General features: G+C 38.8%; 2 protein-coding genes across 2 annotated transcripts in view; one reads left to right on the top strand and one right to left on the bottom strand.

The window, feature by feature from the left end:
* LOC121374640 overlaps positions 1–16483 on the bottom strand; it is a 60148-nt gene extending 43665 nt beyond the window's left edge. The window contains 7 exon segments of the mRNA XM_041501748.1: positions 3789–3936; positions 5354–5450; positions 6440–6557; positions 10765–10901; positions 11767–11958; positions 15960–16226; positions 16351–16483. Of these exon segments, the coding sequence (XP_041357682.1) occupies positions 3789–3936; positions 5354–5450; positions 6440–6557; positions 10765–10901; positions 11767–11958; positions 15960–16226; positions 16351–16483 (1092 nt within the window).
* A 118-nt stretch (positions 16484–16601) lies between these two features.
* LOC121374641 (glyoxalase domain-containing protein 5-like) lies at positions 16602–25132 on the top strand. Its single transcript, XM_041501749.1, has 4 exons — positions 16602–16673; positions 21525–21632; positions 23316–23471; positions 25010–25132. Exons 1-4 carry the CDS (start codon positions 16602–16604, stop codon positions 25130–25132), a joined length of 459 nt encoding a protein of 152 aa, XP_041357683.1.
* The last annotated feature ends 194 nt before the right edge of the window (positions 25133–25326 follow it).

The following is a 25326-nucleotide window of genomic DNA, read 5'->3' on the forward strand; positions in this document are numbered from 1 at the left end:
GCCCACCGACTGGGATAGATCCTAGACCGACCGCGCATCAGGCTACATCCCGCCCCGTACTTTAATGGACTTTGGAATATTGTCTCTGTTCTGTAAAAGTTGCATCCCTTTTCTGAAATAATTCAGATGAATTCTATATCCGCTCACTGCGTTTACAAATGGTGACCTGCTGATGTCTACAATTGTATCCACAAACTGGCAATACTCTTAACTATTTGTAGTAAGATAATATTCCACGCACTGTCCCTCAACATATAATTATTAGATAAAACTAGGCTACAAAGTCCCAAGTTACAGCCATTGGTTTCAGCTGTCTCAATAAGAAAAGTGACATGAGTATATTGTATTAGTCTAGTGGTTTATCTTTGTTGCTTTGTATTGCTCTTTCACATTTGTGTTAGTGTTGTTGTTGTTGTTGTTGTTGATGGTGTTGTTGTTGTTGTTGTAGTAGTGTCTGTTGTTGTTGTTTTCACACCATCGCGTGTAGTTATATTTTTGTATGCCTACAATTTCAATGAAAATTATTTTTAAACGCAAATCAAGAAATCGATCTAAATTTAAACAATACTTTGACTTTATCTTGGTTACAAATTGAAAGTTAAATGTAGCGACAGTGCTGTTATGATTTGATCATATAAATTACATTGGGTATATATATACCGAATGAAGTATAACAGCATGCAACGTCAAAAATGCATTTTCATCGTTCATGTCGTGTGTGTGATGAAAACATCCACTAGGCGTTAAGTAAACAACAACAATGACGAAACCACACGAGAAGGTCGCATAGCGGGGTTGCTAGATGGCCCCTGCTGGACTTTGTCTTTTGACGTTGGTGCGCCGTGTCACGTGCTGGAGCGCGTCACAAACCCGCGGTCGGTTGTAGCGCGCGCGACCGGCAGTCGAACGCTGCAAGCGACGGCCACGAAAGCGGAAAACCACAAAACCATTTTGAATCATTCATAACTAAATACATACAATCTGCGTTCAGCGGGAGACACCTGTAACACAGCACTCGTTCTCGGCGTGAAAACGAACTACGTGAGCTCGCTCATACGTCGACAGTACTCGAGAAACAAAGAGAATTGTCTTTGGGATCCCCCAAGGTCGGTGCATCTCGCCGGCCATGTTAATGATGTGATGAAAACAATGACGTACAACTTGGGTTACGCCTTACTGACTAAAAAAATCCAACAAGCTAACATTAGATTTCGGGTCAAATATTGCTATATAAACTCGCGTAACTTGCCACATTGTCATCACAGCTCTATAGTTGACAGTTCAGTGAACATACAGAAAAAGAACACATAAAGATTTTAAATTTAATATCTTCATTTTGATATTTACGTGTGCTAAAATTTCAGGTAAGAAAATTTAATTACTTTACTATTTAGAGAATTTTTTGTATATATTATTTTGATTCATAATTATTAAATAATACAGAAACAAATGTACAATGTTTTAAACATTAATTCTAAAAACAAACTGTTTTCTTCTTACGACAAACAAACCAGTCAACTGAAGTACTTCGATATAAAGTTTATTAGATATATAACTTTTCTCTTTTTTTTTTACTAATATTCACAAAACAATTGTGTAATCTTAAAATTTCGTATGTCACTCTGTTTCTTAAATTAATATTTGTAAAAAATATTTATTTATAGAAAAAAAGAAAGAAATAATTTAAGTTTTATCGAAATATATTAATAAATCTTATTTGTATCAGCAATACAAAGTGTTCATTTATATCTAATTAATTTAATAACAAATGTTTCACATTATTATTATTATTATTATTATTATTATTAAATAGATTTTCAAGATGGTTAACAGTGTCAATGGACGTTCATTGGTTGAGTCTGCAAGCGAACCTGTAGCCAAGGTAAGGGAATGGCTTGTCTGTCTAAGTTTCCCAGATCTCAGTTCTAAACACTATTTTCCAATATTCATTTATTTTGTATTCATCGCATGTACATATTTAAAATAACAAATAAAATCTAAATTTGCAAAGTTTGAGGATGCATCGTAGGCATACATTAGCTCTGTCATCACACATTTGGCTATATAGACTATATAGTAGTAAGCGATTATTTGAAGTATCTGCCCTACAAAAAGACATGTTTACCCTGGGAAGAGCTCGATTACCCATTGACCGATCTCTTGTGAAGAGGGAAGTATTATTTCAATTAACGCATTTTAGCAAAACTTTTATGGATCACCTTTTCTTTTTCCTATTGTTTTAAATTTAAAATAATTTAGTCTTAATTTAATTTTAAAACAATTCCTTAATGAATTGGGTATAATATTATATCAAATGTAAACCAATAAAACTTCTTAGAATCTTAATAATGAGCTCTTTACACTGTGTTTTAATCATATATTATTTTTAAACTGATATATTTGTTATATATGTATTACCATTGCCTGACTCCCAATGGCCGATTTGTTTTTCGTGCTGGTAATGAAATAATATTTAAGTCATACCACGTCTTTTTTTCAGCAGCAGCAGCAGCAACAACAACAAGAAGTGACCAAGATTGAGTCAAACACGCCTTGCCCCTTGTTCGATTCGCGCAAAGCCTCCTCTTTACAGGACGCAGCCAGAATCATCGACAATGGCGGAGTTGTGGGCACTCCGACTGACACGGTCTACGCGATCGGTGCGTCCTGCAAGCACCCTGAGTCGATCAGGAAGATCTACGCGGTCAAGGAGCGACCTGCCGAGAAACCCATCTGTCTGTGTCTGTCCGACCTCGACCAGCTGCGAGCGGCCAAGCCCAATTTCACTCCTCTTCTCTGGTCTTTCATGGACAAGTGCTACCCTGGCGGCATCAGCTGCGTCGTGCCAAAAGGCGACTGGATGTACAACCTAGGTGTCGGTGACGCCTACGACATCATCGGAACCAAGGATAGCATCTGCATTCGTATTCCCGACAGTTCCGTCTTGGCGTACCTTGTTTCCGTTTCCGGTCCCATAGCCATCACTTCCGGGAATCCTAGCGGTGGCGCTGACAGCACGCATCATGACATGCTTATCAATTCATTGGGTAAATAGCTTGAAATATATTGTGAATACTTTCAGAAACATTGTTAAGAGAAATTTCTCAGCTGTTATTTGGAATCCGAATTATGTATTGAGCACAGCATGCCCTGATATTTTTAAAGTAATCCAAACAAAAACTTGTGATACATGGCGGTGATTTAAATTATGACTGCACTACGAATAAAGTATATTTTCAAAGCAAATGTATGCATATCATTTGTGCAAAATAGTAACTGCTTGATATATCAACAACGCAACTGTTTACATGTCTGTGGAATTGGTGCATCCTAAACTTTCTATTACTTTCGGATTCATAGCATATACGTTTTTCAGTATAAAGCTTGTATTATCTTCCAGGCCACAAGCTTGATGGTATGATTTGTGATGGAGAATCCAACGAAACGTCGGCGTCTACGGTTGTGAACTGCATGAAAATCAACGAAGGTAAAACCACATTCCCCACAAACAGTGTATTAAATTACTACTAATTCAACCATTTTCGATATAGGCATGTCAAATACTAGTTTAAAAAATAAATAAAAATGAAACGTTTGATGTGCGCAGTTGTCACATTTCTGAACAAAGTACATACTGTTATAATTCTGAAAAGTGTGTTCTTATTTACGAACTGTTGGCATTTGCTAATTACATTCAGGTGAAATCAGTTACTTCCGGATTGGCTGCACCCCACAGCAGGTCGTGGACGCTCACTTCCAGAAGGCAAAGGAAGAGATGGGGATCAAACCTCCGTGTCCCCTGTTTCAGTCAAAGAAGGCGTCTGCACTTCAGCAGGTGGCGGAAATTCTCGACAACGGCGGGGTCGTGGGGACGCCCACTGACACAGTATACGCCATTGGAGCTTCTTGCAAACACCCGGACGCCATCCGCAGAATCTACACGGTTAAAGAACGCCCATCAGAAAAACCCATCTGTTTATGTTTGTCATCTCTGGACCAGCTGAGAGAGGCCTCCCCGAACTTCAGCCCGTTGTTGTGGAATTTTATGGAGCATTGCTATCCTGGGGGAATCAGCTGTGTGGTTCCCAAGGGATACTGGATGTACAATTTAGGAGTTGGTGACGCCTTCGACATCGTCGGAACGAAGGATAGTATCTGCATCCGCATCCCGGATAGTTCGGTTCTGGCCTACCTCGTATCCGTGTCCGGTCCAATAGCCATCACATCTGGTAATCCAAGTGGTGGCGCTGACAGCATCCATCATGATATGCTGATTAACTCCCTTGGTAAGCTTTTTTATTTATTTATACCAGTATACTTAGTAAGCATCATAAAGTAGTAAGCCTTAATGTAGTTCGATGACAGTACAAACATCATATAAGGAAACGTTTTTCAAAATAATGAACTCAGCACTGCCTTGTGCTACTAAGTAAAGATGTAAACGTTTTATACTTTTAAGGTAGTGTTTTTTGTTTTAATTTGGAAATGTCTTGGTAATTTTCACAGGACACAAGCTTGACGCCATGATCTGTGATGGTCCCTCTAATGAACTGTCGGCATCAACTGTTGTTAACTGTGTCAATATCGATGAAGGTATGTAATACCAAAGCAAGTAATTACTTTAATTTAACATAATACCTTAATTAAAATAACTAGTTAACATTAGCAAACACACACAATTGTATACATCGAATTACTGAATAAATTCTATATGCTATACATTTAGAAAAAAAGGGGGCTTAACAATAATGAAAAAAGACACACATCAGTTTCTGAAAAGATATAAATTGATACAAGCAAATATATCATAGAATATATATATATATATTATCAAACAATCCCGATTTAAAAAATTTTAATGGAATGTTTACTACATTTCTTGCGTCACATGAGTTTACTAAGTTGAGCAATTGTAGGAGAGATCAGCTATTTCCGGATTGGGTGTACGCCCAAAGAGGTGGTAGACAACCATTTCGAAGACGCCAAAGCGGAGATGAAGCAGCTGTCAGAGCCTCCTTGTCCACTCTTTCATTCCAAGAAAGCATCGTCCCTTCAGGAAGTCGCGGACATTCTTAATAATGGTGGCGTTATTGGAACACCAACGGATACCGTTTATGCCATCGGGGCATCGTGCAAGTACCCAGAATCTATTAAGAGGCTCTACACGGTGAAAGAGAGGCCCTCTGAGAAACCCATCTGTCTGTGCCTGTCCAATTTGGATCAGCTGAGAGAAGCCAACCCAGGCTTTAGTCCTCTGCTCTGGTCTTTCATGGACAAATGCTATCCTGGAGGAATCAGCTGCGTTGTGCCCAAGGGTGACTGGATGTACAACCTGGGAGTCGGGGATGCTTACGACATAATTGGCACCAAAGACAGCATCTGTATCCGCGTCCCTGATAGTTCCGTGCTGTCATACCTTGTATCCATTTCCGGTCCAATTGCCATCACTTCTGGCAACCCAAGTGGAGGTGCCGATAGTGTCCATCATGATATGCTGATAAATTCACTTGGTAAGAAAGCATTAATATTGTCTTTTATCTTTATATGGTTTATTAAAATCATTGAATCATTGCTGGACTGAATAATAATATATAATATATAATAATTTACTCATTAAACTTTAATAGTCATTAAATAAAAACATTAATAGTTTAATAATCTTATTTTATTCCACTTCGTTTTCATTTGGTTAATAATAATAATAATAATAATAATATATACCTAAACGTGTTAAGTTTGCCAAGCAATATTATATGGATTATGCATATAGCAATGGAATGTACCTCATCAAAAATTCCATTTTAATTTATATTATGTATGATTAAAGGGCACAAATTGGATGGCGTGATTTGTGACGGAGATTCTAAAGAAACGTGTGCCTCCACAGTGGTAAACTGCACAAAGATTGATCAAGGTATGTCTTGTCTCTACATTGAATTAAGAGATCCCACACATTGGATCCATTGGTAACAGCTGAAGCGACTAAGTGGTTTTAACCACAGACCAGTACAGATACTTATTGAAACTACTGTATAATGAAATAATAATCATCAAACGGGTGCAATAAACTAACGAGCTATTAAGAATATACTAATATTTGATTACCCTATCCTTATAGAATTTCAAAATCAAATTGTACATATTGCATATAAATAGGTACATGTATTATGGAAAAAGATACCAATCTACAATACGACCAGATCCTTCAGCATGAGCCCTATAATAAAGCCAGTTTAGCTTTAGACCGATACAAACATCGAATTAACCTCCCCTAAAGTACTACACTTGTTACATGTTATTTGAAATAAAAAAAGTAATATAATTGTTTGTTTTCTTTTAGGAGAAATAAGTTATTTCAGAATTGGCTGCACTCCAAAGGAGCTAGTGGACAAACACTTTGACGATGCCAAGACAGAACAGAACAACTCCAAGAACGCACCTCCATGTCCATTATATCCTTCACACCAGGCGTCTGCCCTACGTGAGGTTGCCCACATCCTGGACAACGGCGGAGTCATAGGAACTCCCACTGATACAGTGTATGCGATCGGAGCGTCCTGCAAACACCCAGACTCCATTAAGAAGATCTACACAGTGAAGGAACGTCCATCTGAGAAACCCATATGTCTATGTTTGTCAAGCCTAGACCAGCTGAGAACGGCTAACCCTGATTTCAGTCCACTTCTGTGGGCCTTCATGAAGAGATGCTATCCTGGAGGAATCAGCTGTGTGGTTCCCAAGGGACCCTGGATGTACAGACTGGGAGTCGGTGATGCCTATGATATCATAGGAACGAAGGACAGCATCTGCATTCGCGTCCCTGACAGTTCTGTCCTCGCCTACCTTGTCTCCGTGTCCGGTCCAATAGCCATTACTTCGGGAAATCCCAGTGGGGGAGCTGACAGTACACACCACGATATGCTGATCAACTCGCTTGGTAAGTAAATGACAGCCGAACAATGAGCATCACAAATACATCTGCATTCAGTGTGATAGTAAGGGACTAATTCATTGCCTGGTATCAGGCGTTTATCGAACGTAAGCTACAATACTACACTTTGGTCTAGGAAAGTCAAATTAAAACAAATCTTCTTAGCGATACATCACCACATTTAATCAAATGTCATATTCAAAACATGTCTAAAGAAACCCGATTGCTATATATAACGTATTGAGATGGGGAACAAGAGGTCTTGACTGAAAAGGTCCCACATACCTTTACTTTTGATTGAGTAATTGACAAGACCTGGCTAGAATTTGGACAGTGTTTGTATAGTGATGCTTAAAATAAGAAAGAAATAATATCTATGGACATTGTTGTAATAAAATAAACACCAGGTCTAACTGCTGGAGTATTATACCACTAGTATTAGAAAATAGTTTGCACATCTATAATCATAAGATCGTATTATAGTAATACTATTGCTATTAATCGTGTTAATAATGATCAACTGATAGTACCATTGAAGATTTCTTCGTTTTATTTGACTGTGATACATGTGCCCTTTTCAGGACATAAACTGGACGGGATGATCTGCGATGGGGACTCGAACGAAGCATCTGCGTCAACAGTGGTGAACTGCACGAAGATTGACGAAGGTTGTTAAACAATTCTTAATCTTTTTAGCAATCAAACTCACTAGATTGACTTTGAGAAACATTTATTTGTCCATTCAGATTTAATGTTTGGCATTTATTTGCAATTCAGTTAATTTATAACTGTATATTTTTAATTTGTAATGATTCATGCGACCATGGTAACTACTACGCGATTGCTGTTTCTTCACCCCTTGTATTTGTATTTTATTTGTGCAAATGTAGACACGAGAATGATTAACTCTTTGGCGATACGCCTCCCCCCCCCCACCCCCCACCCCCACCCCCTCCCCGGTATGTAATACATGGTCACAATCTCGGTTATTTTCAAATTAAAAATAAATACAATCTGAGATAACAAGATACAATTTACCACATCATTTTCCAGAAGGTCATTGTGATTTAGTTTTTCAACGTCATAACCACTGTAACTAACACGTTACTTCTTTCTTTATTTTCAAACAGGTCAAATCACTTATTTCCGAATTGGTTGCACTCCACAAGATGTTGTCGACAAGCATTTTGATAACGCCAAGGTTGATGTCCAGAACGCAAAGACTACGATTGGAAGTACCATCGATATGCTGAAAATGCTGGAACTCAAGACTGGGGCGTGATGCACCAACTGACAGCCCTTTCTCTCACCATGACACACCCTCTGTACAGATGTACAGTCTAATGGCTTCATAGTGTATTTTCGCAAACTTCACAAATCCGAACTGTACTGTATCTGTGTTGACAGAGTAAGATATTTGCTTTGAAATATCCCGATGAACGCGTCCTTGTATATTTTCGTAGTTTCGTTATTTCGACTTTCTTTAAGCTTTTGACTAGCTTTACTGAATTTTCGAACTGAAAGTGTTGTTATTACAAGGATGCGATAATGTTGACTGTAACATTTGTTTGTGATGTGAACTGACATTTGTTTTTGTGTTATTTGTGATGTGATCACAATGTGTGTATGTCTGAGACATTGTATATAATTCATTTGATGTAGTTCATGTCATTATAACAGATATTTCATTAATATGTAACGAAAATAAAGAATGAAACGTAGATCTAGTTTTTATTTATTTTAATTAAGTGATCGTTATCGGCTTTAATTAGTCAAGATATATTACTGAAAGCGTGAATATTGACTAATTAAAGCCACTGAGACTAGTTCCAAAGGTACGTACACTTTGTGTTTGGCATAAATGGTATTCTGATCTCCAAGAAACGCTAGTTCAGTCAAAAGAACTCTGGATTTGCCCAAAATTTATAATTTAAGAAAAATATTATAAGTAATGTGGAAGTTAAGGGTAAAAACAAACAAATCCAACTCTGTTATAGTCGAACATATTTGACACTGCCTAAAAACTAGAATCAGTGGTTTTAAGAGTCATTTGATGCTAAAGGATCAATAAGAACTTTAATAAATGCCTTCATGTCTAAACAACTAAACCGACATCGTAAAACCAACACCGCCTCTGTACAAGACGAACTTTAATGCACGTTTTGACAAACCCGTGGCAGTTCCATTGGCGCAGCCAGTGGGCCATGCACTTAGATCACGTTTTTATCAAATGGAGTGAAAAAGCAGGTTTTATATCGATAAATACCATGGGAATCCCCATGTCCCAATTGCTTGAAATAATTTTGAAAGTTAGTATTCTGATGTCACCGGTAGATGTCGCTCGAAGCACAACAATGCCTACGTCACGACAAATTTCACAGAGTGCGCACAGACTTGGGGTGCGTTCTTTTCACCTCTCCTGGACATGTTCCATCTGTTCTGTCCTGGTTGTATCCCCTCTCCAGATATCGTAAGACTTAGCAAAATTATTGGTTTTAAGGGTTTGTAACGTTTTGTATTTAGACACTTACTTGTCTGAACTTTATTGTTACTGAAAATGTTCACGAACTGTGAAGAAAAATCTCACAAATGAACAACAAGCAAACGACAACAAATCGGATGTTGATTGCGCGAACCGTGCACGAGAAAACAAACCGAACCAAAAATAATAACGGTCACGTGGTATACCAACGTCTGTGACGTTTACACAGGAAGATTCGCTCTAAAAATAGATTGGACCTCGCTTGCTTAACGGGTTTTTCTCGAGTGCACGCCTGTTGTTAAGAAATACAAAAAAATGCACTTCGTGGTTTTACAATCATCAGGATTACAAGGATTACCAAAAAGCACTTCAGGTGAATGGAAATGTGTATTCTAAATAATAAAACGTAAATAAAGTGCAATTTTATTTGTGAAAAAATGGGTTTAATAGCGAAAAACAACGCCGTAATGGTTAACAACTAGCCGTAACTAGGGCGTGTCCCTTTAACGACACCGCTAGACATAATGTATCAAGTCATAATTCTATCACAGTGGACGTACTATCGATTCATAATGAAGTTGCGGTTATTACTTTGAAAGTAGCTTTTATATCACTTCTAAAAGTAGCTTTTATTATAAAGTTTGAATGTAAATTATATGAGGTATAAAGGTAACTTCCATTACATTCTTAAACGGTTTTGAACCAACAGATATGCCATTATTAAATGGCATAAACACGTTAAACATATTCAATACGTCCAATATAAAGAAAATCGTCGATTTAAACAGAAAGGAAAACTCGGAAAGTTTCAATTAATTTTAAACCTGATGGTACGAATTCTTTTATTGATAAATAAATAAAAAAAACATAAGTTCTCTTGTACCTTAAGCATGTGGTTTTGGACGTTTGTGGGGGTTTTTAATGGGGTTTTTTTTAATTGTTATAATTTTTAGAGGTTGTTTGTTGTTGTTGTTTTTGTTTTGTTTTGTTTTGTTTTGTTGGGTTTTGTTTGTTTGTTTTTGGTTTTTTGGGGTGTGTGTGTTTTGTTTAGGTTTTTTTTTTTTGGGGGGGGGGGGGGTGTGTGTGTTTGCTTTGTTGTTGTTTTTGGGGGGTGGCTGGTTGGTTTGTTGATTGTTGTTATGTTTTATTATTAATAACAAATATCTTACTATGATTTGAAACAGTTTTCTTCTATATCCAAAACATAAGAGACGATCGTAAAACACTTCCTAATACTAAGTAGGCTGATATGTTAGTCAACGTCGACGCTAAGCAATCCGTGATACGATATATCATTGTTGACGTGATCGACGCAAGACATTGCTTTGTTCGAATGATTACGGAAACGTACCTGTCCGAACTTCTTTCCGAATCTCAAGGCATCTCTAGCCGTGTAGATGTGTGGAATCCCATCACGCTCCTTGTTTCCGAACAGTGCCGACTGTCTGCTCGCCGTCAGGTTTCGAACTCGACACGTCCCAGTCGAGTCTGTAAAGCAGAGAATCGTTAACATTAGATACACAGAGGAAAGCAAAGGGACGCCAGCACATTCTTGTAATGGCAGCATCATCGGCTACTGGATGTGAAACGTAATCTTCAAAGGACATTCGATATATTTTCCATTAGTAGCAAGAGATTTTATATGTGTACTTTTCCACAGCAGGGCAGCACATACTACGTACTTTGATATACCAGTGAGGTCGGGTGGAGAGAGAGAGAGAGAGAGAGAGAGAGAGAGAGAGAGAGAGAGAGAGAGAGAGAGAGAGACACAGACAGAGATACAGAGACAGAGACAGACAGACAGACAGACAGACAGAGATAGGGAGATCACATGTTAATCTGGGTTGTTGTTAAAGTGCCATATGTTGAAGTGAACGTATTGTATCATTTTTTGTTAACAACAAATAGTTTTGTCGTAATAACAAATCGCTTAAAATGTTAATATACAGTAGTACTACCACCTTAACCGACAATAATTTGGTGGCTAGAAGACGTTTTTATGTTCTCTATAATTTACCGGTTGCCTCGATTTTCTACAGTATATGTGTGGCCTATTGAAGAACTTATGACATTTTGTGTTTGTATACCACCACCCATAAAAGGAAGGAAGGAAATGGTTGATTTAACGACGCACTGAAGACATTTTTTATTTACGGTTATATGGCGTCGCAGACCATCCATACAATAATACATTGTGTATTAACCAAGAAGGATGCATAGAAAACAAATAGCCTCTCCATCTGATTAATTCGACAAATCTCCTGAGATAGTTAAGCAGGTTTTATAAAGAGTACAGTGTATGCTTTGGTATACCATTCAGCAACACAAAATGTAAACTCACACAAATGCTTACCATTTATGTCAAATATTTCATCAGTATTGTAGCTGTATATGGCTCTGTATCCGACTCCGTTTTTGAAGTATGTGATGAGTCCTCTGTTTCCAGAGAAGTCCAGGTATTCCTCAATGTCGGTTGTGATGCCCTGGTCGATGACGTTTATCTCAATATCCGTTTGATACGAGTCTAGCAGGTCAGGAAACCCGTCTAGAAAATACAAATGAATACCTTAGTTTTACATATGTCGTACTAAGGTCTCATTACACAGATGTAATCTGCCATTGAAATCCATGTTAAATTGTCCAACTTCAAATGAAGATAGTCAATAGAACGGGTTCTCGCTTGCACTAACAACATACACCATTGCGAGCATACATTATATTATATAAACATTTATTTTCACTCCAAAATTAAGAACATTTCGGTTTCAGTTTTTTGCTATATGACTGCATTTGGCTGTAGTACCGGTCCGAACAGGCCGTTCTCGAACCCATTCACTCTTCAAATAACATAGGCAAAATCAAGCCAGAAGGCTTACCATTGAAAAATACAAATTGTTTTAATTATTCCCCAATTACTAGAAGTGAATATGTGAACCACAACATATGTCACAACTAGGAACTATAGTGGACATGATGAATGAACTTTCACCCGAAGTGAACTGTGTAGTGAGACTTAATGTATAATTATGTTGGGTTTTTTTCTATATAGAGTTTTAACATGTATGTTGTGTTCTTGTATATTTTATTGTTTTATTTTTTATGTTGTTGATTTCTTCGGTGGTGAATGATTGGTATTTCGCTGTTGTTTTTTGCTTTTTTCTTGCTCTTTTCTTCTGTTTTTTTGTTTTGTTTTGTTTTGTTCTGTTCTGTTTTTGTTTTGTTTAATTTTGGTGTTTTTAATATCTAAATTTCGGTATTTTAATATACAATGTATAAAACTGGAAAGGAAACAGGTATGTGTGCATGAAATTGTACAGGGGGATGACAGAACTGTAGCGAACGAAGTTTATAAGAGGAAAATACATTTTTGAAAAAAAGAAGAAAATGTGCTTGGAGCAGGAGGCCGCATACATTTAACCCAAAGGCCACCCTCTGCAAGCGCGCCTGGGTTAAATGTATGCGGACGTATGGTAGAGAAATATTATGCAATAACAAGCATTGCAAAGTTACAGCTATCCATGTATCATAAACAGAGGTGAGCAATTACAAAAAAAAAAAGTTAGTTTGTTTAATAACACCACTAGAACACATTGGTTAATTAATCATCAGCCTGTGGGTGTCAAACATACGGTAGTTGTGACACGCTATATTTTACAAGGAATCTTTTATATGCACTTTACCACAGACAGGAAAGCACATACCACGGCCTTTGACCAGCTGTGGTGCACTGGTTGCAAAGAGAAAATCCTCAATCAGTTGAATGTATCCACTGAGGTGGTTCGATCCTGCGACGTAAGCACCTCAGACGAACTAAATCCCGTCCCTCCAATAATACAAAAGCGAATCAGTAGGCTGGTGTTTTGGCACTTTAAAAAGTCATTGTGCCTCAATACTAGGTGTGGGGTTTTTTAAAACTCGTGTTTATACTTTTGTCTCGGAAACCGAAACAGCAGACGGCTACTCCTCTCCCCGTCAACAGAGAACTCGGATATAAGTCGCTTGGCCTCTAACCAATTTAAATTGGAAATTTGTGTTTCTTTTTGTTTAATGACACCACTAGAACATATTGATTTATTAATCATCGGCTATTGGATGTCAAACATTTGGTCACTTTCACAGTCTTAGAGAGGAAACCCGCTGCATTTTTCCATTAGTAGCAAGGGATCTTTTATATGCACCATCCCACGACCTTTGATATACCAGTCGTGGTGCACTGACTGGAATGAAAAATAGTCCAGTGGACTCGCCGACAGGGATCGATCGCAAACCGACCGCGCATCAAGCGGGCACTTTACGACTGGGCTGCGTCCCGCCCTTTATTTGAATTGGAAGACAATACAATTTACATAAGAGGATAATAAACGAGTTACCAGTTATTATCAAATTTATGTCCAGAGCGAAATAATGTTCACAATTGAAAATTATTTCACGAGGGACATAAATGTACTGAGTTTATTATTCTATTTATTACCCTAGCTATATTGTTTAAAGCCTTTATTTTCGATATAGCCTATATCGGCTACACGTCTATGTATATAGAAACGACGTAAACTACTTTACTGTTCTGGGTATTGCTTTAACTTTGTATTTTATTCATAGTTCACAGATAATTTTCAAAACCCAAAGTTCTATATATTCTGTAAAAAAAAAGAAAAAAAAAAAGAAACCGGAATTTTACTACCATTTATTACAAGTTTAAGAAATTATAATTTTTATTTTCCCCGTTATTAGTGCCTGCTGGGGTAATAAAATAAATTCAAATAAAATGATACCAAATAAATAAATAAACGTATTGGCAATGTGGTGAAAACAACATCCATCTGAGTGTTCTAAAGAGTGAACACCTTGACAGTTGCGCGGCTATCACACATCCTAGCCCGAGCGGCTATCACACGCCCTAGCCCTAGCGGCTATCACACGGCTATCACCCCCCCCCCCCCCCCCCCCCCCCCCCCCACCCCCGCAGTCCGAGCGGCTATCACATGCCCTAGCCCGAGCGGCTATCACACACCCTAGCCCGAGCGGCTATCACACGCCCTAGCCCGAGCGGCTATCACACATCCTAGCCCGAGCGGATATCACACGCCCCAGCCCGAGCGGCTATCACACACCCTAGTCCGAGCGGCTATCACACGCCCCAGTCCGAGCGGATATCACACGCCCCAGCCCGAGCGGCTATCACACACCCTAGTCCGAGCGGCTATCACACACCCTAGCCCGAGCGGATATGGCACGCCCCAGCCCGAGCGGATATCATACAATCCAGCCCGAGCGGCACACACATACACACACACACACACACATACACACACACACAGCCCGAGCGGCTATCACACACCCTAGTCCGAGCGGCTATCAAACACCCTAGCCCGAGCGGCTATCACACACCCTAGTCCGAGCGGCTATCACACACCCTAGTCCGAGCGGATATCACACACCCTAGTCCGAGCGGCTATCACACACCCTAGCCCGAGCACTCTGTCGTTCAAGAGCTAGACGGAATCTCGAACGGCAGAATACTCGGGCTGTCACATATCCAGTTACTGAAATGACAACATGATAGGCCTCAGATTACAGTTATCTTCCCATTTGGTTGTCCAAAATCCGGAAATTTGACCGCGCAAGTAGTCTGCTGTTTGACTGTGATTATTTCATGGTAGACAGCTATGAAGTGGCAACTGTTTGACTGAAGTGACAGAGGATAGCATGTAGTTTGTAAACATGTGTAACTTGTTGACATTGAAGACTTGTTTGTGGTAGTCCGGCCCATGCAAAAGTAGTGCTTTTTGTGTAAAATGGGTGTACTCCGGCTTGGTTTAGAGGGTGTGTCTGTTTAAACCAATATGCTGGGAGAAAGAGCTGGACAACAGGGGTTGTCCTTTTCAGGGTATGTGTCCCCCATGCAGGCAAAGGTACATACAAAACTTCACGGGCCTGCTGATATTAATAAAAATTTATAGCCACTAAGGCTATATAGAAACATATAGCGAAATTAATTGTGGTCTGAGGCCATAAGCTGTGGTCGATTTTCTGCTAAAGACAGGTCATTTTGCCAGTTAGTTAATCTTGTTCTGATATTACACTCAGTTTGCCTAATTAGCATATGCATGTGACCACATACCAGCTGGTTGCGGGATGCCTGTTGGAACTGTGCAGGCATAGGTCCTGACCTCCGACACAAACATCAACAGTTGACCAACGATCAATAGGATCTACAGAAGAGAGTAAATAAAATAAAATAAAATAAAATATATATATACCTTTTTTTTCAAAATTACGAGTCGTTTTGCTAAATATACTCTTCAAAAAAAGTAGGGGATCTCTAATAAGAATTTACAATTGCCAAAATTGTAGGATATATCATCTGTTGGGAATGGTTATATGATAATAGTGAATTAATTGGGCAAACATTGCAACCGGTAGTTCAGTATTACAGTAGGTTTTATGACCACCAAAGATCTTGAAGGACGATTGGGGTCAGAAGTAAAATTTAAAAGTTGACATTTTTTTATCAGTAGTGGGTGATACCGCCACGATGTGTGAGACATTCATTCAGTCGACGAGGCATGCTGCGTATGAGTCTCCCAATGGCAATTTGAGGGAGTCTGTTCCACTCCTCTTGCAGCGCCTGACCAAGTTCCGCTAACGTGGTCGGCGGTATTTGACGTTGACGCACACATCTCCCTATCACGTTCCAGACGTGTTCAATGGGGGAAAGTTCTGGGCTCGTTGCTGGCCATGGCATTCGATAGATGTTGTGCTGCTGGAGGTGAGCATTGACGATTCGTGCACGGTGAGCACGGACATTTCGTCCTGAAAAACAAAACGTCGACCCACACGCCTAGCAAAGGGTGTCTGTATGTTGTGCCGGTAGTACTGCCCAGTGACCCTTCCTTGTACAATATGGAGGGGGGAATTCTGTCAGACATAGTGATACCACCCCACACCATAACCGATCCACCGCCAAATCCGTCATGAAATCGCATTGCGACGTTGACGTTGACGTTCATTTCGTCATCGCCAAACCCGACCACGCCTGTCAAGGAAGTCCAAAGTGAATAGGGACTCATCTGAAAACATGATATGTGACCACCGACGAATACCCCAGTTCTGACGCTCCCTACACCATTCACGTCTGTGGGCAATGTGACGATTTGTAAAGGTAGGTACAACCCGGAACCGTCGAGCATGAAGATGGGCTACATGAAGACGATTTCTAATCGTCTGACCGGTAACTCGGACACCAGTAGCCTGATGAAGGTTTGTAACAATTTGATTTCTTAGAGCTTGGTTACGGATGAATCGATCCTGTACTCCTGTCGTTGCCCTGGGACGACCTGAATGGGGTTGATCGTCAACATTTTGGATGTGTTGGTACCTATTCCACAGTCTGCTAATCACTGACTTCGAAACATTGAAGGTGTTGGCCACTTCACGCTGACTTCTCCCCTTTTGCAGCATGCCAATAGCCCGTAGACGCCCAACGCGTTGCATACGCCGCATCGCAAATTCAAACAATAAAAATGACTAAAAACAAAACAATAACAACTGTATGATCAACAGAATGAAAAAGATTGACAGAAATAATGTTCCACAGTGATAGAATGTGTTTCGGTGTGTTGATAAACAGACCTGAACGTTCTTTACTAGGATATCTGTGATCAAAACGTATGTTCGGTCCAATAGTTGATATTAGCATTAATATTTCAGGTTCCCCAACTTTTTTTGAAGAGTATAGTTACACAAAACGTAACTATTTCGACATACCGTTTTCGCTATACATCTATAAATTGTTTAAAATGATAACTGGTGGTGGTGATGATGATGATGATGATGATGATGATGATGATGCTAGTGGTGGTGGTAGTAATGTTGATGATGATGTGATGACGAAGATGATGATGATAACAATGATGATGCTAGTGGTGGTGGTAATTATAAATCATGGTTCACAATCGACTTGTTATTATTTGACCTATAACAGATTTAATTATACTCGAATAAATAGTAAACATAGTAAGACACTTTTAAATAAGTGTGGTTACTCATATTCATATTAAATGGTGAATGATAAACTATGTCGACAATTTTACAATAAACACATCATTACATATATGAACACGAAACCAATGTACCCACCATTCTGCAGGGTTTGTGTTTTCCTCCAGTACGTATGTTTGTACAAAGGTCGTGGTATCGGCCAGTGATTTCACAGACTCATTGCCCGATTACTACGCCTGTGTTATCTTACTGCGACCTCTCTAGTTGGTATCAGTAAAACAGTGATAGGTAAACGGGTGTCTCAGAGAGAGCAAGCACAGACAATAAGTAGATAACATGGTTTTATAAATAATACTAAATAATACTATAAATACTCAACGGTAGTCACAGGATTTTAGATTGGGGGGGGGGGGGGGGGGAGGGGCGTAACCCACTATTAAGGGTGTCAACCCATACTAGGTTTGTATGATTTTATAAAATTTAATACAGTAAAAAAAAACCCGAAAACGTTTGATGGGGGGGGGGGGGGGGGGGATGGCCCCCGCCCACCATCCGCCCCCTCCTCGCTACGCCACTGACGGTAGTTATGGTCTCCGGGTGTTTTATTTATTCATTTATTCATTTATTTATTTGTTTGTTTGTTTAATTGGCTATTTGTTTGTTTGTTTGTTTGTTTGTGTTTGTGTTTGTGTTTGTTTATTTTATTTTATTTTTATTTATTTATTTATTTATTTATTACGTTACAGTGTATATATTGTTACAATAACATTTGTTTTAATATTAACACTACAGTAATTACAGTATGTATGCTGTTATCTTAAATCTGATTAATTGCGTCTATTTGTGGTCTCAGGTAATCATCGAACCAGTTTCGTTAATTAATAACTGTTTTTCGTTCCAAATTGATGTGTTTTTACACACGTGTTCAGACCCAAACTGAAGGAAATTGAGATAATGACATACATTGCTTGTTTGTTATAATGTCTCCGATAACACACAGCTGTTAGCACAGACTGGATTATAGCCCCTTGTATTATTGACAGAGTTGTAATTGTTTGAAACATGACACACTGTTGGGTTTTATTTTAGTTTTTTGTTTTAGTTTTTGTTTTGTTTTGTTTGTTTGAGGATTTATTTCTGTTTTATTTGTTGTTTTGTTGGGGGGGGGGGGGGTGTCTTTTTTTAAATCTTTTTTTGTGTGAGTGTGTGTGTGTGTGTGTGTGTGTGGAGTGTTTAAATTATTATTATTATTATTATTTGTGTGTTGTCTTTTGGGTTTTTTTTATTGGGGGGGGGGGTATTTTATTTTGTTATTGGGTTTCTCATCAAATTGATATCTCGTGAACGTATCAGTACTAAGGGAGGGTTCTCGAAAGCTCAACAACGTGTGCACCAGTTAAACCGAGGATTACACATCGCACATATGGTACTAGCGATTGTTTAGTTGTTATGTTAGAGGAAACAATAAAGCGTTATATTATGTGTTCGTGACATCCAGTTCTATCAATGTTTCTTCCGTGCTTTTATGTGATGCAACAATGGTTCTCGTCATTGTACACAATGAATCTGTAGCATACATATATAGTGTTGCGCTTCCTGCTTAGTTGTTTTTTCCTGGGTGTGTATGAACAAGTCCATTCAACGTAATGTGGACTAAGAAATAATGCCTGTGTCAACGTAATGTGGACTATGTGTCGATTAATGGTCTACGTGTACGTGTTGATTAACCGTCTAAAATGCATGTGTCGATTAATGGTCTAAGTGTATGCGTCGATTAACGGTCTAAGTGTATGCGTCGATTAACGGTCTAAGTGTATGCGATTGATTAACCGTTTAAATGTATGTGTCGATTAACGGTCTAAATGTATGTGTTGAATAACGGTCTAGCACGAGATACCCTCAAAACAAACACCAAACCAAACCAAACCAAACCAATCCAAACAAACATAAAATACCAACATCTCCCCACTACCACCCCAAACCCCACCCCCCCCCCACCCCCCACAAAAAAACCGCAAAAAAAATAAAACCAAACAAACGCCAAACTCCAAAAAAGGTTTCCAAAACAGTAAGCTATAAAAAATTACATCTGTGCCCCATCCCCCCCCCCCAAAAAAAAAAAGAAGAAGAAAAAAAAGAGTCCAGATGATATGTATGCAAAGCAGTCACACAATCATTAATTGAATGAATGAATGAATGAATTAATGAATGAATGAATTCATTAATTTATGAATTCATTAATTCATTCGTTTTAACTTGATGTTTGTCCTTATATCCGATTAAAGTTCAAGCACACTGTCGTGGGAATACACATACCTCAGCTATCTGAGCTGTCTGTCAGATGTTAATGAACTGTCCTCGGCCACAACGTTCGCCCAAGACAGGCGTGCGTTATAACGGCTTGCTCTATACTATCACGTTAAATTATTTCCATATCCAAGAGGCGGGACATAGCCCAGTGGTAAAGCGCTCGCTTGATGCACGGTCAGTTTGGGATCGATCCCCGTCGGTGAGTCCATTGGGCTGTGGGATGGTGTATATAAAAGATCCCTTGCTACTAATGGAAAAATATAGCGGATTTCCTCTATAAGACTCTATGTCAAAATTACCAAATGTTTGATATCCAATAGCCGATGATTAATTAATGAATGTGCTCTACTGGTGTTGTTAAACAAAACAAACAATCTTTCCATATCCAAGTTCCAACGACTCGGTGTTGTGTAGCTGGTGGTGGTGTTTTCGGACACGACGTCAGATCGAAGTAAACAAATCGGCGTGATGTTATGTGCTCACATATCATTAGTCCACGTACCTTCTGTGGAGTTTTAAAACCCTCAAACATATAGCACAACATAGGAAGTGAAAACTGAACTGGATCACAAGATGTCACTAAAACCAAAGGTATATTTATTCAACAGAACCTTTTCAATATGTTGTTAAAAGACCAAGATTTGTGTTTTTGTTCTATCATGTTTTCTTGGGCACGTCTTCATAGTTTTAATTTTTAGTACTTATAATTATCTCCTATATGGAGAACCTAAGGGAAATGCGGATACGTTGCATTTGTATGCAAATGTGTGTACTTTAACTTTAACTGTAAAGCATTCTTATAACGAACGGGAAGGGACCATGATAGTTAGTTCGTTATAGCAGTAGTTCGTTGTATACATTTACATACGTTGGTTATTAATGTACAGGGAGATAAACTGGGACTTTACGAGTTCGTCCTATGCAGTAGTTCGTTGTATACATTTACATACGTTGGTTATTAATGTACAGGGAGACAAACTGGGACTTTACGAGTTCGTCCTATGCAGTAGTTCGTTGTATACATTTACATACGTTGGTTATTAATGTACAGGGAGACAAACTGGGACTTTACGAGTTCGTCCTATGCAGTAGTTCGTTGTATACATTTACATACGTTGGTTATTAATGTACAGGGAGACAAACTGGGACTTTACGAGTTCGTCCTATGCAGTAGTTCGGTATAGACATTTACATACGTTGGTTATTAATGTACAGGGAGATAAACTGGGACTTTACGAGTTCGTCCTATGCAGTAGTTCGTTGTATACATTTACATACGTTGGTTATTAATGTACAGGGAGACAAACTGGGACTTTACGAGTTCGTCCTATGCAGTAGTTCGTTGTATACATTTACATACGTTGGTTATTAATGTACAGGGAGATAAACTGGGACTTTACGAGTTCGTCCTATGCAGTAGTTCGGTATAGACATTTACATACGTTGGTTATTAATGTACAGGGAGATAAACTGGGACTTTACGAGTTCGTCCTATGCAGTAGTTCGTTCTCATCATGTTCGTTATAAGTGCACTTTACTATATATAAAAACACCTTAATAAACAGTCCAATTTGTCGATTATATTTTTGGTATAAACGACAGTAGTTAACCTTTTAAAGTAATGTTTCATTGGTAAATCTTACGTCTTTTCCATGAATGGATTTGTTGTGGTAGTTTTATCAGGATTTGCCACGTACCTGATATATTATTATTATTATTATTATAGTTGTTGTTGTTGTTATTGTTGTTATATCTCCATTATTCCATGTGCAATTTTAACGGTGTTTCAACTGTTTTCAGGGATTTACCGTAAACAGACTGGACCACTTTGTTATAACTGTGAAAGATGTTGCCAAGACAACAGAATTTTACTCAAGGGTATTGGGGATGATTGTGAAGAACTCGTCTGTGAGTAAAATAAAATACGCAGCAAAAGGAATTCATTATTTAAAAATAATGTTATATTGATCATTTCACAGCCTCCCTTATCCACTTTTAAAACACCCTTAAGCCTATTATATCGTTTCCTCGGTTATATACTGCTCCGAACTGCTCTCAAAATGCGCATATAATATATTTATGAAAGCCAAGAAACAATTTAATAGAAGGAAGGAAGGAAATGTTTCATTTAACGACGTACTCGACACATTTTATTTACGGTTATATGGCGCCAGACATATGGTTAAGGACCACACATATATTGAGGGAGGAAACCCGCTGTCGCCACTTCGTGGGCTACTATTTTCGATTAGCAACAAGGGATCTTTTATATGCACCATCCCATAGTCAGGATAGCACATACCACGGCCTTTGATGTACCAGTCGTGGTACACTGGCTGGAGCGAAAAAAAGGCCCAATGGGTCCCACTGACGGGGATCGATCTTAAACCGACCACGCATCAAACGATCGCTTTACCACTTGGTTACGTCTCGCCCCCAGATTTAATAGATATACTGGTACAGACATAATTATACACCATCTATGGGTTGACTCTCTAGAGTGGACATCCCATTCCGCACAGTCCACGATCCTCTACCAGGGACGTTCCTTGCCTAAAATAACGGGGGAGGGACAATAAAAGAAATATTAGGACATAGTAATATAGACTTTTCTCCAGCTAAATAAAGAGGGCACTTCTAAACAGTGGCGCAGGGAGGCGGGAGGTGTGTGTGTGTGGGGGGGGGGGGGGGGGGCGGGGGTCCCCAATCAAACTTTTGTTTTAAAACCTGTATTAATTTTTATAAAGTCATACATACATACATACATGGTGGCATGGGAACATTTGTGAGGCCAGAAAGGATTTAATTATCCCCTACGCCAGTGCGTTAATATCTATGTATGTAACAATCAACGTCGACATGCATACAATATATAAATATTCATACATCAATACATGCTAGCGAGTGCCAGGTCTGTCCTTTGTTTCATGCACGTAAGCGGGATCGACCGCGTAGCTTGTAGGCCCCATGCATATAGTTGAGTTAAAGAGCATCCTTTTATGGATGCCTCAATAGCTCATAAGGTATCGTGTCAACTCTGCAATTTGCGGGCGATTCGATGCAACAGGTTCGAGTCCCAACAACGGCATGGGAAAATTTGTTAGGCCAGAAAGGATTTAATTATCCCCTATGCCAGTGCGTTAATATCTATGTATGTAACAGTCAACGTCGACATACATACAATATATAGATATCTATACATCAATACAGACATACATACATAGTGTGGGTGCCCCCCCCCCCCCCCACCCCAATACGGGCTGCCTCCACCCTATAACATCTTGGCTACGCCAGTGCTTCTAAATATAGAAGGCCACTTTTTGTATTTTTGGTTACCGTTACGACCATGGTCCCTGTGGGTAGATTCGCATAATTTGTTACACGTTACAAGTTACAATATGCAGTTTAATCACGTGACTCTTGGAACAGTTCCTTTAATGACAGCGAGGTTTTCTTTTGGTGTGTGCTAATTATATAGCAAATATTACCGTTGTTCCACAGAATACTAAATTACAATTGTTGTGGATGGCGACCATTATTTTAAGATATTAAGCGTTTAAAAATACTCTATTTGTTTGATATATTTTTCAGAATGGCATCAAAGAACTTCATTTTGGGGATCAGAAGATCAACGTGCATGACGTTGGTGGAGGACTTTACCCCAAACCCAAGAGACCCACCCCTGGATCTACCGACGTCTGCTTCAACACCGACACAAATCTCAATGAGGTGATCAAGCATCTCAAGGTGATTTATGTTTCTAAAATAGCATACTTTTAACATTGTGATTAAATCTTAAATATTTAATGGAGAATGTACGAGGAGGTGAAGATTCGTAAAAAATAATTCACGAGCTCCATAGGGGCGAGTTAATTATTGTTCATCAATCTACACTTCCGGGTGCATTCTCCATCTTAATTCCTTATCCATTGAAACAATTACGTGACTGCTAAATTAAATCATAATTTATCGTTTTACTGAAAACATTCGTTAAAATGGCAAAGAATACTTACAAAACTAAAAACTCAAAACGATCGGATCTTTTTGGACCTAACCTGAACGATTCGATCAGGAAATCCCCAGCAGTGGATGGCTGACATTAAGCGTGATGCACGTTACTAAACGTATAATCTCTGATTTCCTATTTAGTTTCCGACAATCTTCGCGGAGTTAAGTCAAAATATATTACTATCACTAGTATCCGGTTCGTAAGGCTTAAATTACATATTTATTTGATGATGCAAATGTTTGACGTTGTACTTGTTAACAATGTACAAGTTATTTCAGTAGTGGGTTCGAATCCCTGACCTGATGGGTAATTTCTGTACACGAGAGACACGCCCATAACCGCACCATTGAAGTGGGTGAAATTCGGTGTATGTGGCTTTGTACCTCCCCATTGAGCTTAGTAGGGCATTCTGGTTGGAGAGAAAATAGTAAAATAATGCTATGTAGTACATAAATTAAACAATGCTTTATTTTCTTGGAAGCAAAAACATCATGATTTACAGTAATATGTTCTTTGCTTGGTTTTTGTTTTCCTCTTCTAAATTTCAGAACTAAAATCATTAGTGTTGAGATGACCATATAGGCTGTCGTTTTGATTTTGTTTTAACATTGGATACTTTTAGACAATTTTATTAGTTAGTCTTTCTTTTTAAATAGTCTACCCTTGATATTGCACCCAGCACCCGTGCGTCGGTATTTTAAATAAGGAAGGAAATGGTTTATTTAACGACGCACTCAACACATTTTATTTACGGTTATATGGCATCGGACATATGGTTAAGGACCACACAGATATTGAGGGAGGAAACCCGCTGTCGCCATTTCATGGGCTACTCTTTTCGATTAGCAGCAAGGGATCTTTTATATGCACCATCCCATATACAGGATAGCACATACCACGGCCTTTGATGTACCAGTCGTGGTTCACTGGCTGGAGTGAGAAATAGCCCAGTGAACCCACTGACGGGGATCGATTCCAAAGCGACCGCGCATCAAGCGAGCACTTTACCACTGGGCTACGTCTCGCCCCATATTTTAAATAAGAACTCGTGTAGAACAAGAATTATACAATGTATATTTTTAGTCTGAAAATAATGTTATGTTAAAGACAAACTGGACATAGGGATGCATTTTACTCGAACTAAAACACGAAACCAGTTTAATTGTATACACTTTAAAAATACAGTGTGTAAATAGTCACCAAGTGGTAAAATAAAAACAGTAAAACAAAACTGATAATAATTAACACATTATTATGACATTTGTCTCTTTTTCAGAACTGCAACGTTCCTGTTATAGCTGGTCCTATGTCGGTACCAGGCGCACGAGGACGAATGACGTCAGTTTATTTTCTAGACCCAGACGACAACTTGATTGAAGTAGCAAATTATTCCAAATAACAATCCACTGATTTGAAGTCTTGAATGCCAATACATCATAGTAATGACCACCGTTTTTGAATGATCACTGCATATTTATATTTTCAGATATTGGAAATACAAACTTTCAGGTTAGAGCGTGTGTTCATTTTAATAATTTCGTCATTGGAAATAAATTTCAATGCCACACGTGACCCTTATTCTTTTGTTCTTTG

The sequence above is a fragment of the Gigantopelta aegis genome, chromosome 6 (assembly GCF_016097555.1).
Source record: "Gigantopelta aegis isolate Gae_Host chromosome 6, Gae_host_genome, whole genome shotgun sequence".
Classification (NCBI taxonomy): domain Eukaryota; kingdom Metazoa; phylum Mollusca; class Gastropoda; order Neomphalida; family Peltospiridae; genus Gigantopelta; species Gigantopelta aegis.

Excerpts from the sequence above, each read along its gene's own strand:
- LOC121374641 (XM_041501749.1), top strand. The coding sequence starts at position 16,602 with ATGAAGATGGGCTACATGAAGACGATTTCTAATCGTCTGACCGGTAAC. Across the intron at positions 16,674-21,524 it reads ACACCAGTAGCCTGATGAAG|GGATTTACCGTAAACAGACT; the intron begins GTTTGTAACAAT and ends AACTGTTTTCAG. Across the intron at positions 23,472-25,009 it reads AGGTGATCAAGCATCTCAAG|AACTGCAACGTTCCTGTTAT; the intron begins GTGATTTATGTT and ends TCTCTTTTTCAG.